At 49.2% G+C, this 15,074-nt stretch overlaps 2 protein-coding genes across 3 annotated transcripts in view; one reads left to right on the forward strand and one right to left on the reverse strand.

Annotated features, from left to right (window-relative positions):
* Positions 1-15,074, reverse strand: part of LOC147651519 (endogenous retrovirus group K member 6 Gag polyprotein-like) — a 222,124-nt gene that overhangs the window by 187,922 nt on the left and 19,128 nt on the right. The window lies entirely within an intron of this gene.
* Positions 1-15,074, forward strand: part of LOC147651532 (maestro heat-like repeat-containing protein family member 7) — a 52,614-nt gene that overhangs the window by 5,778 nt on the left and 31,762 nt on the right. Inside the window, exon 15 of one of the 2 annotated variants that reach the window (XM_086842834.1) lies at positions 15-372. The exons of the other annotated variant lie outside the window; for it this stretch is intronic. Within the exon in view, the coding sequence (XP_086698960.1) occupies positions 15-205 (191 nt within the window). The 3' untranslated portion in view covers positions 206-372. Of the gene's footprint in view, positions 1-14; positions 373-15,074 lie in introns of those variants that run through there. 2 annotated transcript variants of the gene reach the window in all.

Raw genomic sequence — 15,074 nt, forward strand, 5'->3', positions numbered from 1 at the left:
CCTCTCTCTTGCAGCCCTTGATGACAAGGCACAGGACATCAGCCCTGCCATCAGAAGTCTGGCTCTGGAAACAGCCTTTGTCCTCCGGGCAGCTCAAGGCTCCATCTTGCAGAAGTGGCGAGATGGATTCCGCAGGGCACGCAAGAACCGCCCTTGTCTGTGGGCCCGTGGCTGGCGGTGCTGCTGGAGCTCTGAGGAGAGCTGAATTGAGAGGCTCTCTGTCTGCCGGGGCCATCTGAGCCGGGCAGGATTTTTCTTTAAGATGTTTTTTTTTTCCTTCTTCTTTTTTGTTCTTTAATATAGAAATATAGAAATAGAAATATATAGAATAGATACAGAATTATATATAGAAATATAGAATGTGTTCTCATACCCAGTGTCTCAGGTGCTTTCTCTGGTGCCCAGTGTGCGCAGGGCATAGGGGGAGAGGGGAAAAGGGTGCTTGTGCTCAGCAAGCTGCCCAGGCGTGCAGTGGGGAAGGGAAAATGGCCAGAAGGCCCTCGGCCTTTGGTGCTTCTGCTGAAGCCTTAACGCTGCCCACAGAGGAGCTGGGCAGGGGCTGGAGCTGTGGGGATCGCTGTGATTGTGGTGCCTGGAGATGGGCACGAGGCTTCTCCCAGCCAGGAAGCGCCGTCTGTGTCCTGCAGCCCGTGGGTTGCTGGCAGGATTGCTGAGGGCTCCGAGGCTCTCTCAATTCGGTTCCTCTGGAGCTCCCCAGAAGGGAGCACTGGGGCCTCTGAGCCTGGGCTCAGGCTCCAGGAAGCCTTGGGGACTGTCTGGGCTGTGTGGGTACCCCAGGGTGCTGCAGGCTCAGCTTCAGCTGCAGGGTGCCAGCGTTGCACGGCTGCTGTGTCCCCATGGACAGGGTTTGCTTTGGAGTCTGTGCTTGTGGTGGCACAGGGAGCTCCGAACTGAGCTGGGCACGGACCCACAGCCCAGCCCTGCCACCCTTGCAGCTGCTTTGGGCTGGGGGCCGGAGCAAAGGGAGCCCTGGGATCTGCCCCTGACAGATCCCTTCAGACTGCACAAGGAAATGCTGGTGCTGGTGGCAACCCTGCCCAGGGCAGGCTTGATTCCTTTCATTTTATCCCTCAACACCAGAGTGCATTTAGTTCCTCTCCAGGGATAACACAAAATTCCCTGCTGGTGCCCATGAAGCTGCAGCCCCTCCCGGGCTCACCCCTGCCCCAGCTCTGGGGTCCTGAGCACAGAAGGAGCTGGAGCTGTTGGAGGCAAGGCAGTGGAGGCCCCAGAGATGCTGCAGGCTGGAGCCCCTCTGCTCTGAGGAAAGGCTGAGAGAGCTGGGGCTGCTCAGCCAGGAGGAGAGAAGACCTTGAGGAGGCTTCACTGCAGCCTCCCTGGCTGGGGGCTGGACATGGGGGTGTTCCTGAACACTCATGAATCTCAGCCCAGCCCTCTCCTCAAGCAGAAAATAGAAAGAAAAAAATATTAAATGGACAAAGAAAAGGGGGAAGTGTGTTTATTTGTGTATCAAGAACTTGGGGTGAAAAAATTAGCCAGGTGTCCTCAGATCCTTTGTGTGATGCAATGGATAGGTACAATAAATCCAGTAGAATCCCAGTGTTTCCTTGGCTGAGGAGAGCCAGCTGCCCCTGTTGGGGACACCAGCCCAGGAGGCTCCAGGGCTTTCTGGGATTTGGGAGCATTTTTCCTCCAGCTTGTTTTCCTGCTGACAGGTGCACAGCTTCCAGGCCACTTCCACTCTCCCAGGCAAGGCATCAGAGGGGTTTAATGGAAGCTGTGATAAAATGTCTCTGTCTTTACTCACAGCTATAAACTAACCAAGGAAAGCCGTACTCCTGGTAAAAATCACTGGATCACTTTGGACTTCAGGCTTTAATTTTTACCAAGCTTTGATTTTCATCAGGATTTAATTTTACTCAGATCATCTGACTTTCAGGACATACATTAATCTTTCATTTTCATCAGACAGTGAAAAGCTGTCTGATTGGTAAAAACCCATTGGTGAAAGCTCAATGGGTTCTGGTTAGGGTGGTGGGCCTGAGCTTTGTGGGTGTCTCACTGCATTCCCTGGCTTGGACAAGCTGCTCTTGGTCCAAGTGTCCCGAGCCAGAAGCCTGATGAGGAGAAAGGCATATGGGAAAACAAGTTTCAATAAAACCTTTGAGCTCTTGTTATAAATGTTGGGAAGAGATGCTGACTATTCCTTGCTCACCAGGTAAAGCTAAGGAGTTTTTAAGCATGGAGCTGAGAATAGCAGATTGGCTGGAGAAGAGGGTGATGCCCAGACGTGCACACTGCCCACCAAGGCAGGAGAGGACCGTGCCCTCACACCCCATGAGACAGCCCTGGTGGTTGTGCTGACCCTGTGCCAGGATTCCCTGGGGCTGCTCTGCCTGAGCCTCCCTCAGCTGGCTGTGCTTGTCCTGCCTCCCTCCTCCTGTGGTTGTGCTCCCAGAGGGGTGTTTGTGAGGGGCTGTTGGAAAAGCAGATTAATGAGCGAGACATTGAGAATTAAACCAATCCAAATCCACACAGTAAATAGGGCTGCTGTCAAGTGCTGTTCCCGAGGGAGATAATATCCCTTCCCCCTTAATTTCTTAGTAAATCCATTATGATTAATGTTATTACAGTGGGAACACTATTATTATAAATACATGGGTGATGGCAGAGCTGCAGCATTAATAATACTGGGTATTACTTAAGTAATTAGCTGCTGGTTTTGGTAGGACTCTTACCCTGCTGCATTAAGCTGAGCCTTGCATTGCAGCCTTCTCTGGGCTGTCTCTGCTGCAAGGACACAAAGTGAGAAGCATCTCCTTCCTTCTGGCCAAAAGCCACCCCCCCACCCCCCGTGGCACTGGCACTCAGCTGAGCTCCCAGTGGGTTGGTGGCACCTGTGGAAAGCCTGGGACACTGCTGATGGAGTCTTTTGGTGTTGGAGACTAGCAACAAGTGAAGGAGGGAATGGAAGCAGGACCTGGCACCTCTAGGTGAACCTCAGCCCTTGGGGACCAGGGGACATGAGAGGACACTGCAGCCCATGGGGACCTGTCGCCCTGAAAACTCAGCTTCTGAGCTTGCTAACATAGTTTTCTAATGACTTTCCTAGGACAGTAACTGTAAACATAGATATGTGTACATTCTTTCTGTTACACGTCTTCTGATGGGCATTTCTCATGGCCAGGCAGTGAGAAAGTGTTATCCTGAGCATCCAATCCCTGGCCATGGTAAGAAGCCTATAAATCCTGGGAGGAAAAATAAACTCTGCTCTTTCTTCACCACACCTCAACCTGTGTCTGCGTGATCTATTGATCTTCAGCGGTAACAGGGACCAGGGCCAGCTTGGCAATATTCTTGTCCCTCCTTGTGGCCTCACGGCGTCAGAGCTTCTCTGAAGGATTTTCCAACACCTTTTTTGCTGTATTTCATAGATCTGTGGAATCATTAAGGTTGGAAAAGTGCTCTATGATCATTGACGGCCAGCTGTTCTCCCAGCACTGCTAAACTAAACCATGTTCCCAAGTGCCACATCAACAGGGGTTTGAAATTCCTCCAGGGATGGAGGATCCACCACTGCCCTGGGCAGCTGTTCCAGTGTTTGACAGCCCTTTCCATGAAGAAATTTTCCCTAACATCCAACCTAAACTTCCTCTGCTGTAACTGGAGGCCCTACTCCTTTTGTCACTTGTTGGGAGAAAAGCCTGACTCCCACCTGGCTCCACCCTCCTGCAGGAATGGAATCAGCAGGAGCCCTCCTTAGCTGGGGGGTGGCTCTGCCTTTTGCTGCTCCTGCCTTAGCGCCCTGCCCCTGCTCCCCAGGGACCCCAGGTGCTGCAGAGGGCCCTTCCCCTCCTCCATCCCCATCCCCTGCTGCTCCTCACACAAACAGGCTGCACAGCTCTTTTTCATCCCTTCAAATTAGCACCTACTTAAAATTCCAAAGCAAATACATTTTTAATTTCCTTAATTAAAATTATTTCCTCGTTAGAGCTGAATAATGGGATTTGAAGCACTGAAGTAATGGGGTGTGCCAGGCTGCATGGGAGCTGAGGCACTGGTGAGCACAGTGAGGTCTTGGGAGTGATGGGATCATGTCCCACCTTAGGGAGCCAGAATGAGCCAGAGCTCAGCATCCTTTGCACCTCTAGGGAGTAAAATTCACCCAAGTGGCAGCTTAAAATGATATCCCAGCAGTCACTGGTTTTCCAAAGGTTGAGGGTGATGGATTGCTCCCACTGCCTCCCCTACAGCCCAAAATGACACCCAAAGGGGATGCTGAGGGGGCTGGCCCCTTCTCACTGTGGGGGGCTTTGGGGGGGATCAGGGTCTGGGGTGAATGTGGAGGAAAATCATACCAGGACCCCAGGATGAGATGGGGTGACCTCCTCTCCGTGTGCTGCTTTACCCCAAGATGCCTGTGCCCAGAATAACTCTGGGGTTTGGCTTTGCAGGGGTTTCTCAGCCTGGAAGTTGTGTCGGTGGGATACCAGAGAGCCGTGTGCTGGGGCTCTGGTGAACATGTGACAGGGGAGGAAAAGGGAGAATACATGATGATAATGAGTTAAAATGCATTTAACGAGCTCCTGCTGCCCTTACACACCCCAGTGCTGGGGCTCATGGATGGGAGGTTCTGCAGCAAAGGGATGGATTAGTCCCACTTGGATCTGACTGAAAGACTGCTCAAAGCACAGATTTCCAGCTCCAAACCTCCAAACCCTCTCTGCTGTTTCTGTCTGGATGCCTCCTTCCCCTTCCCAAACTCTCTCCTCTGATGTATTTGGGAGTTTTTAATGTATTTATTTAAATTAATAATAATTTACCCATTAAAATGCTGCAGATCAGTGGGTTCTTCCTGAAGGAGGAGTGTGTTTGGCTCCGGAGGGTTCATTAGCCGCATGTTGGGATTGGGGGGTGCTGTGCATGGAATGATTTATGCACATCCCTGCCACTCGAGCCAATCCAGCCTAGAATAATTCAAAACCAATTCCATAAATCACTTATTAGTTATTACTGAAATATTTATGCAGCAGAGGTGTCTTCCTGTGAATTGTTGGGGTTTTTTGCCAGCTTTTTCTTCACGGACAAAAAAAAATGTTGACTCTTAGTGCATCTTGAGTGCAAGAAGATCCAAAGTTTTGGAGTTGCCTTGCTCTGCCTGGCTGGGGTTTGAGCAGAGCCTCTCACTACAGCCCCAAGCCTGACCACAGTGTGTGTGCCTGCTCTGTGAGTAATGAGCAGGTATCCTAATTAATCCTCATTTCCAGCAGCAGCCCGAAGGAGCTGCACGATGAGCATGGTGCTGTTTGATGCAGATGAACTGTGCTTTGGTGGGAATTCAATTACCCAGCTTTTCCTTGCTGAACATAATGCATTTGGACGATACAGTAGTTCCGGTGTTAATGAGATGCATTTTCACTGCTCTGAAGTCTGTATTTCTCCCTGTACTTAGTGCACAGCATCCACATTAATTACAGTTCCAGTGGAGAAAAACCCGCAGAGTTACTACCTGCATTTTCCTCCTGGTAATAGCAGTTTCCTTAAATGGCCAGGAACATTATGGATTCACTCCTCAGCCACATTTTATACCAAACAACTTGATTGTGATAGCAGGGAGAGAACAACTCTGCTTCCCTTCAGCTGCTCAGGCTGTGCTGTAAAAGGGTCATTTAGGGGGGGGGGGATGAATCAGATGCATTCAAGTCAGAACATCCTCGGAATAAAAGCATTTCTGGAAGTTGTTTAAAGAGGGTTTTGTGAGACATATGGAACTCACGGCCAAATTAAACCTGCAGCTGATGGGCCCACACAAAACGGAGAATCCCCTGGGATGGGGGGCTGCAGCCAGCATGGGAAACCACAGGTATTTTATTCCAAGGAACAAACACATTTGTGCTTTGATTTCTTTTTTGGTTTTGAGAGTTTTCAAACTCCCAAGCCTGGCAGCATGGAGTTTCCCTGAGATTTCTCCAGCAGGAGTTGTGCATTAGGGGATATCCCACTGTTGGCTCCAAACCATCACATTTTGGCCACAGATGTTGTTGTCACCATCCCTGGAAGTGTTCAAAAGCCAAGTATTCGTGACACGTGGCAATACAGTTTAGTGGGAATGCTGGTGTTTGGTTAAAAATTGGACTTGATGATCTTAGAGGGCTTTTCCAACCTTAATGATCCTGTGATTTCATGGAAAGCTGAGCAGTTTTAAATTGTGTAAAACAGGAATTCCCAGGGAATAGCACTGCAGAGACATTTAATAAAAAAGTGAGCAGAAGTGTTGTAGCACATTGTATAAATCACTCTTTGACCTTCATTGAACACCACTGCCTCCTCACCTGTTAATAGCTGGAAATCCCTTGTAGCCTCTACTGCATCTTGGCAATTGGCATGGAAACAATTAACAGTTATTAACAGTTATTTCTCTTAATCATTCATGTCTTTATTCAGGTATTTACACATCTCTCTTTGTTTAAATCTCCCCTCCCTCTCAGGAGTTGAAAGTGCCTGAATATCGGGTGTGGTTAAAAATATAATGAGGTGCACAAAGTCTTGGCTTCCCTGAGGAGCAGCTGTGCAGGAGGAGGGGAGAACACTGGGATCTGGGGCTGTTGTGGTGGCCATGGATGGCAGAGGGGCTTTAGGAAAAGGATTTTCACTGGGGAGAGAAATCCTCAGTCTCTGTGTCCAGCTCAGTGTATCTGGCAAAAAAGCAATGAGAAGGATCTTATCCCATTTTTTCTGTAATTCCTTTGAAAATTAACATTTCTGTTTTTCCAAATAGGCCTCTTTATTTTTATTTTTTCTCCCCCCTTTTTGATACTGGTGTTTAAAATAAAACCAGGAGCTCACCCTCTCACGCTCATGGTGTGGTTCCCTGTTTGCTGGCAGCTCCCAGCAAGATTTTCAGGGGAAACCACCTTTTTCTGAAGCTCTGAGCCCTTCTGGTGTGGTGGAGGCTTTCAAAGACAATGGAGGAGTCAAGACGTGAAAAGTCTGAATCCTTCTGAAAACCAGAGCTGTGTTTGAGCCACCTGAGCCCTGCTGCTGCTCTGCTCTTTCAGAGGTTGCAGAGCTTGTGAACAACACTTTTTGCAGCCCCAAGTACTTCCAAGTTGAAAACTAACCAGAGGATTTAAAAGAAGAGAGAGTCCCTGTCCTTTTGGTACCTTCCTGGCTGTAAATGCACCTGAACTGTGTTTTTATGGTGTCACCAGCAGCAGCAACAGCTGCAAATGGGGGGAATCGTGAAGCGCAAAGTCTCTGGAAATCCTGTGGCTCCAGGAGCTTCCCCAAATGTGGAGACAGGATAAATCCAGGGTGCCTTGCACTAGATGGAGCTCCAGGACAGCTGGCTCTCCTCCAGTGCCCAGCTCCTGCTCCTGCCCAGCACTGGACACAGGGAGCTGCTGGACGTGACCTGCACATCAGTGACCACCCTGCCCATCCCAGCAAAACCCTCAGGATGCCTTTAGCTGATGTTGTTTGGTGCCTCCAGGCTGGCTTGGCTGCCTGCAAAACAAAACAAAAAAAGTCTCAAAAATGTGAAATACCAACTCCTCTTTTCCTCTTCCATCCCTTTGGTCAGCCCCATGCTTGAGGCAGGAGCATCCCATCCCATCCTCCTGGGAATGAGGACAGAGAAGTGCTAGCAGACCTTGCCCTCAGCTCTCCTGCTGCTGGCTGAATCTGGAGACATTTACTTGAGGGTAGAGACTTCTCTGCTTCTTTAAATAAAATTTGCTGGCAAATTCTTGTGGTTCAAATTTCCCTTAAATCTGGCTTAGAAGACGCCTATGGAGGTTTAATTGGAGCTAATAGGAAGGGCTGGGTTTGGTAATTAGGGGAGAATGAATGAAAATTCAAAATTTAAAATGCAGCAGGTGAATGGTTGTGGTGGAGCTTTTCAATACTTCTGAAGTTCTTGGGCTCTCAGTGAGATCCTGCTCTCCAGGCAGGAGTGGTTTACTACAAATTCCACTTATAAATGGTACTAAAGCCTCTGTTAAGACTCCAGAATATTGACTGTGATTATTTTTGTAGCTCTTCTGAGTACAGTGCTACTGAAGGGCTCTAGAAATGGAAGCATTATATATTAGGGAAAGGTGTTGGGCTGTACAGAGGCTGCCCAGATATCTGCTGCTGGAATGGGGAATCTCTCTGGTTTAAGGAGATACTGTCTGGTATTCAGTATGGCCCCTCAGCAGGAGAGCAGGGCTGGATAAAGCAGCTTTTGTTCTCTAATTGATCAGAGACTCCCCATGGGAATTCCACAGGGAATTGTGTCTCAACCAAAGCTCTGCTTCCAGGGAAGGCTCCAAGCCCAGCTCTGGGTTATTTTTTAGATGAAACTTTGCTGAGTTTGTGGCTGTTTTTGTGGGCCACTGAAAACTTTCATGGGAACTATGCCCTGGCTGAGGATGGGGGAGGAGGGAGCTGCTCTTTGGGGTGAGGGCTGGTCACCCCTGGAGCTGGCTCTGAGCAGGGGATGGTCCCTCTGGGTGATCTCCCTTTGGCTGCTGGGGAGCAAGAGACAGAGGGGTTTTTGAATTTGGACCAAAAGCTGAGTGCCTGGGCTGGGACTTTGGCTGAGGTCCTGCTGCTCAGATCCCATCCTGCTGCAGGTGGAGGTAGGGATGAGGGAGGGCTGGAGCACCTCTGATCTGTAGAGACAGACCTGGAGAGCTGGGGAGGTTCAGCCTGGAGAAGAGAAGGTTTTGGGAAGTCCTCAGAGCCACTTCCCATGCCTGAAGTGGCCTATGAAACAGAGGAAGAGAGGCTTTTCATATGGGCAGACAGTGTCAGGACAAGGGGAATGGTTCTAAACTGAAGGAGGACAAACTTAGATTGGATAATGGCAAAGAAATCTTTTACTCTGGGTGGGCAGGCCCTGGCACAGGGTGCCCAGAGCAGCTGGGGCTGCCCCTGGATCCCTGGAAGTGTCCAAGGCCAGTCTGGACAGGGCTTGGAGCAGCTGGGACAGTGGAAGGTGTCCCTGCCATGGCAGGGGTGGGACTGGGTGACCTTTAAGGTCCCTCCCAACCCAAACCAGTCTGAGATTCCAAGAGCAGTTTCTTAATTGTGAGCACATCTGCCTTTATTGAGCTTTTGCTGGGAATTAAGTGTGAAGCTTGGCTCTGTGTCCTAAATCATCCTAGGCTTCTCTAATGCCTCCCACCTTTCTCCCCCCAAATTTAGGTCTTCAGGGTCTGTTACAAAGAGCCCCCAGCTGTCTGCCCTGCCTGAGCTTTTCTGTTCATTCTCCTGCCCTCAGCTGGGAGGAGACAGCACCTTGCAAATGCCAGATGCCCAGGATTGTGCCCTTGTGCTTTCCCACAAGCACTAAAATCTCATAAGCAACCTGCTCAGACAGGATTGCCAGCCCTGCCTCACTCACCAGAGGGGAATGGAGATTTGCATCTATTTCAGAGAGGCAGCCATGATTTTGATTCTTTTTGTGAGATTAATTGAACCACGACGAGTTTTCTGCTTCACCAGCTCCAGAGCTGTGGCTGCAGGAATTCTTCCTCCTCACCTTCTTGGAAGCAGATGGTGATTTATTCCATAGTCATGTTGGGATAATGTGTGTTTCTTTGTGTTTGGATGGTCAATAGGGAGCACTCCATCTCCATGGGATTTTAAATATCTTGGAGGACCCAAAAGCACAGAGCTGCACTTGGGGACTTTGTGTAGATTTGTGATCCTTTTTAGAGGAGCTGAGGCCATATACTAGTGACTGAAATTCAGGGGGCCATAAATAGCATATTTCCATCTGTAGCAGCTCTGACTTTGCTTGACTGTTGTTCCTGTTACTTAGAGGGAATATGGACACTTTGGGTTATTTAAACAGTCTGGAAGCTCCAAGATGGGATGGAGGAAGGAGTTCTGATAATGGAATAAACTGCACAGAGCTTGGAAAGCAGCTGAATGTCCTCTGGAAGAAAAATAAACAGTTATTTTTAGGCTTTTCTAGTGGTTTATTTATGGAGGGAGCTCCTGCACTCTGGAGTGGGGCTTGGTTGGTGGGAAGAGCATCTCTGCCTTCATGGGAAAGTCATGTGCCATGTTTTAATGATTTTTGGTGGCGGCTGTGGGTGAAAGTCAGGTTTTCCATAGTTCAGAGCTGGAAATCTGTTTTGTGTAGTCCCAGAGATGGGAAAGAGATGGAAATCATGGGGTGGGTCTAAGATAAGCCCAGCTTTAGCACTTCCTGCTCCTCAGCAAGGTCAGCTCTCCAGTTTGGGTTTTCCAGGAGTCAAATCATACATATGAATTACTTCTTGTACAAAGTTTTCGATTGTCAACAGAGTGATTTGTGAATAAATGTTTTCATTACTTGGCTGGCTCCATGGATGGATGAATAATATCCGTCAAATAAATTATTCATCCCTTTCTCTCCTTGCCATCATCAGATAAATTCCTTGTGATTTATATTTGTTCCTTATTCATCTGGCTACGAGGAGCAGACATATTAGAGATGGGTTAGGAGCTAAATCTGCTTTATGGAACCCAAGAAGGGAGCTCTGGTTGCTGTTGTTGGGGTCTGTATCCACACAAACCTCATCCCATGGAGTGCCAGTGCCCTCTGCATGCTTGGGGTGGCTCCATGGGGAGTCCCCAAGTGCTGAGCTGAGGGCAGAGCCCTCATTCCTGACAGAAATCTGTGTTTAACAGAGGGGAGGGGGGTTTTGGCCAGTCTTCAGGGCAGTTTTTGCAGCATTTTACACAGCACAGAGGCTGCAGACCTTCCATCCTTTCCCAGGCTCCCACTTTGCACCTTCCTCAGACTGCTTTTACCCCTGACAAAGCCACACCAGCCTCCTGCAGAGCACTCCAACAGGGATGGGAGAAGATTTTCCACCGGTGCCAGAAGGGGAGTGGAGGGGAAAGGAATTAGTTTGGCTCCTCTACAGAAAGAAGCAAAGAAAAGCATCACACAGAAGCTGACTGAAGGGACAGAGATCAGCTGCTCCTGCTCAGAAGTGACCTGATTTATTAATCTGATTTTCAAGTGTTTCACTTGAAACTGTTGATTGTGCTTTTGTTTTGTTTTTTTTTAACTGGTGTTATTCCAGTTCTGAAAAATGCATCTATGCTTATTTTCCTTTCAAATCACTGGGGAAAGCATCTTTCAATTCCCAAAAAAAACCCCCAAAAAGACACAATATTCTTCAAACCATTTTCCTTCTCAAACAGTTCAGGCAGACACAAACCACAGAAGGTTTCACCTTTAAATAGTAAAAGTTGGAAATGGAAAAGGAAAAGTTACCTGGATGTGAAAAGCAGAGCTAAGAACAGATCTTGTTTGGAGCTTTAACTCGAGGATGCTGTGTCAGACCTGGCTGATCCCTGTGAGGATCCCTTTCCTGGAACACCAGGAAAGCTTTGATTTTTCATTCCCAGTATCAAATCCAAACATAAGCACTGGGATGCAGCTGAAGAGAAGGAATGACAATGGAGGGAAAAGCCCTGAGGCTCAGGGGATGAGGAAGGAGCATCCTCTGCAGGGAGGGAGGAGGAAGGAAAGTGGCTCAGGGGTTTCTCCCAGTGCTCCCCAGCCCTTGCTGGTGTTCTCAGTGTGTTGTGCTGCAGAAATGAGCCCAGAGATGCTCTGGAACGATCCCATCCCTCCCAGAACACCTCACAGCGATGCCCCACACACATTTTGTGTCTGTTATATGCAGGATCCACTTAAATGATCCACTCAGCTGCTGCAATCCGTGTGTTCCCTAAAGAAAGCAAATCCCAAAGAAAAAGAATACAGCACCAAGCAGGGACCTTCCTGCCTGAAGGACGTATTGGAGTATAATTTGTGGAGTGATTGATGTATTGGCCTCTATCAAAAATCCTGAGGTGTCTCAGGAATAGTGAGTTTTACCCCCCACTGCAACATGGTATCTCTCCCCCACAAGGGGCACTTGTAGTCAATTACAAAAGGTCGGACACTAGCTATCCTACCATCCAGACCTTCGATCTGGACGATATCTCTAGCAATTTTTGCCGGTTTCATCCCTCCAACACCCTGTATTTTTCCTGCCACTGGTTGTAGTTCCCAGTGTGAGGGCCACACCTTTTCTGGTATGATGGTCACATCTGCCCCAGTGTCAATTAACCCTTCTACATGGAGATGTTCTGATTTATGTGTTAAGTTACATCCCATAATGGGCTTGTTTTCACCCACTACTTCTGCCCAGTAGACTCCTGGTGCTTTGTCATCTACTGGGACTTCTGTTGGAACAGGAATTACCTGGGCTATTACCTGCCCTTTATCTATATAGTAAGGTGGTTGGGGGCACCAAGCTAAGAGAATGAGGTGTGTTAGGTCTCCCTTAATTGTCATGGGAGCCACCCATGGGAGCCACCTCAATCTCTATTGGTGTGTGTGCTGTGTCTCCAATAACAAAATACCTGCTATCCAGTCCAGCCAGGTCTTGTGAATTATCCTGCAAATCTACTCCCACGACAGTCCAGCGGTCAGATCTGAAACAAAAAGCTTTAGAAGTTACAAGTCTGAATCGCTTTTGCGGTTGCCAGACCTTATTAGGCAAACGTTTTTCACAATTATATTTTTGCAGTTTTTCGCCCCCCTTCCCCCTTTTTATTAAAGGACAGAGATTCGTTTCCACTTCATTTATGTCTGCACGCTGAGTGGATAAGCGCTGTGATGTAAGTTTTTTGGCAAGCTGGTATCCATGTGTTTCTGTTGTTTTAAAGGACAGTTTTTAGCAAAATGTCCCGGTTTTCTGCAGTAAAAACAAATTCACTGTTGCTGGTCAGATGTCATCTGTTCATTCCTTGTCTCGGATGAAACTGCAGCAACAGGTGTTGGGGTGGTCCAGGGAGGTCTCTTTTCCTGCAAAAACATCTCTGCTTTCCTTGCACAGGCTGCTGACATCTGTGCAAGGGTCGGAGGGGGATCCACAGGCAAACCTAAAATAATTCTACGGCAAGATTCATTAGCATTTCTCTGAGCAAGTTCCTTGACTAACTCTGTCTGTACTACAGGATCTTCTACTTGACGGGAGACTTGTTCTCTTAATCGGTCTAAGAATTGCAGGAATCCTTCTGAGGGCATTTGTTTTACATTAATATAACTGCCCTTAGTGTCAGCTGTAGGTAGCTGTGTGAAAGCCTTTTCTGCAGCTGTAGTGATTTTATCTATCACAGCTTTTGGCAATGCCCTAGTTTGGTCCTCAGGTTTTTCCCATACTCCTTCACCACATAAATGCTCTAAAGTAATAGGATTATTTAATAAATCTACATATTGGGGATTAGTTTTTAATAATTCCACCAGTATGTTTTTTAGAAATCGCTTCCATGTGTTTTCCCATAATTCAAATTCAGATGGTGTAAGCAAACACCTAAAAAGATCTTTAATATCTGTAGGAACTAAATCATTTGAGGTTAATATTGTTTTAACAATGCTTTTAAATATTTCACTATTACGGCCAAATTCTCTTTGTACTTTGCAAATTTCTTTTTTGTTTTGGTATGAAAACGGTTTGTAATGCCGATTCTGTGGTCTTGTTCCAGTAAAAGTCACCGGAGCAGCAGTAGGGAAAAAGGCTGAGTCACAACCATTTTGTTCTCCATTCCCAGGAGTTGCATTGAACCGGCAGGGGGGAGAGGCTTGTCCTGCCCGGACATCGGGAAGGCTCACATTCCCCCATCCCCCAGGGGCACCATGTGGCTCCACACTGGGAGCAGGCTGAGGGGATCCACCCCTCCATCCCCCGGGGCGTCCCCCGGGGCCATCAGGGCAATTTGCAGCAGCGCAACCACACCCGCCTTTGGAATGTGGTGAGGCAACCTCACCTCCCTGCTCGGTCTCGGCCCCGCCCCCCGGACCGTGGGAACTGGGCGGGGCTCCGCCCCTCACCCCCCACTCGGCCCCGCCCCCAGCTCCGCCCCCCAGACCGTGGGAACTGGGCGGGGCTCCGCCCCTCACCCCCCACTCGGCCCCGCCCCCAGCCCCGCCCACACAGGAGCTGGGCGGGGTCCCGCACACCCCCACGCCGGGCCCCGGGTCCCGCACACCCCCATGCCGGGTCCCAGGGGTTTCATTCCCTCATCGGGTCTGTGGAGAGACTCAGCCCCACCCCTGCAGGAGCCAGGAGAGAGCCCGCAACCCCCCATGCCGGGCCCGGGAGGCTCGCAGCCCCCCATCGGGGGGCAAGGCTGGGACACCCTCCCCCTGCCCCTCTGCAGGAGCAAGGGGTGTAACTCTCTCCCTCCCCGCTCCTCCTCCCCACGGGACAGGGGCCGGAGGAACAGGGGATAGGGTTACAGCCTCGGGGGGCAGGGTCATAGGGTGGGGCCAGGCAGGGCTGGCGGGTGGTGCAGGGTGGAATGTCAGGGGGAACAAAGGGGCTGTGATAAGGGTTGGGGGCAGGAACCGGTGGGTGGGAGGGATTATGGGTAGGAGAAAGGGGATACACAGGGGGATTCACCATGTGGCCAGGTAACACGCGGCCGGCGCCATTTTGGCTCTGCACATATTCTTGAGTAAGTTCAGCAGAGCTCTCTCCTCCTTGCAGGGAGGATTTAAAGCTATGTTTTTCGGGGTTTTCTGCGGGGAGGGAAGGGTACAGGCAGTTTTTGTCTGCCTGTAATGCCTGGGACAAGCCCTCTGACGGAGGTGCTGAGGGAAGGTGAGGGGAAGAGCAAGCCAGAGGCTTTTGCCTCTGTAGGATGGTTTTTCGAATTAAAAGGAAAAGGGGGAGGTATTTGCCCGCTGTGCTGTCCCCCGATTCAACTTGCATAGTAAGGGCTTGTCCAACCTTGTCCCAGTCAGGCAGGGAATCAACATTTAAATCCGGAAAATGCAAAAAAAAACATTTTACTAATTTCCTCAGCTTATTTTTTGAGAAATTGATATTTCCAGCCTTTAAAATATTCTTAATAAGGGAATATTTATTCCTTTCCTGTGTAGACAAAAGAGTACCCATGGCCAATCTTAAGGCTTTACTACACAGGCTGGTCTAACCTTTTTTTTACCTCCGAAAAAACCAGAAAAGATCCAAACTGCGGTCAGGGTTTAGAAACCACCGCAGAGCCCAGGACCTGCTGCCGGTGCACCTCCCCCACTCCACGTGGAC

Source organism: Cyanistes caeruleus, chromosome 9 (assembly GCF_971803275.1).
Source record: "Cyanistes caeruleus chromosome 9, bCyaCae1.hap1.1, whole genome shotgun sequence".
Taxonomy (NCBI): Eukaryota; Metazoa; Chordata; class Aves; order Passeriformes; family Paridae; genus Cyanistes; species Cyanistes caeruleus.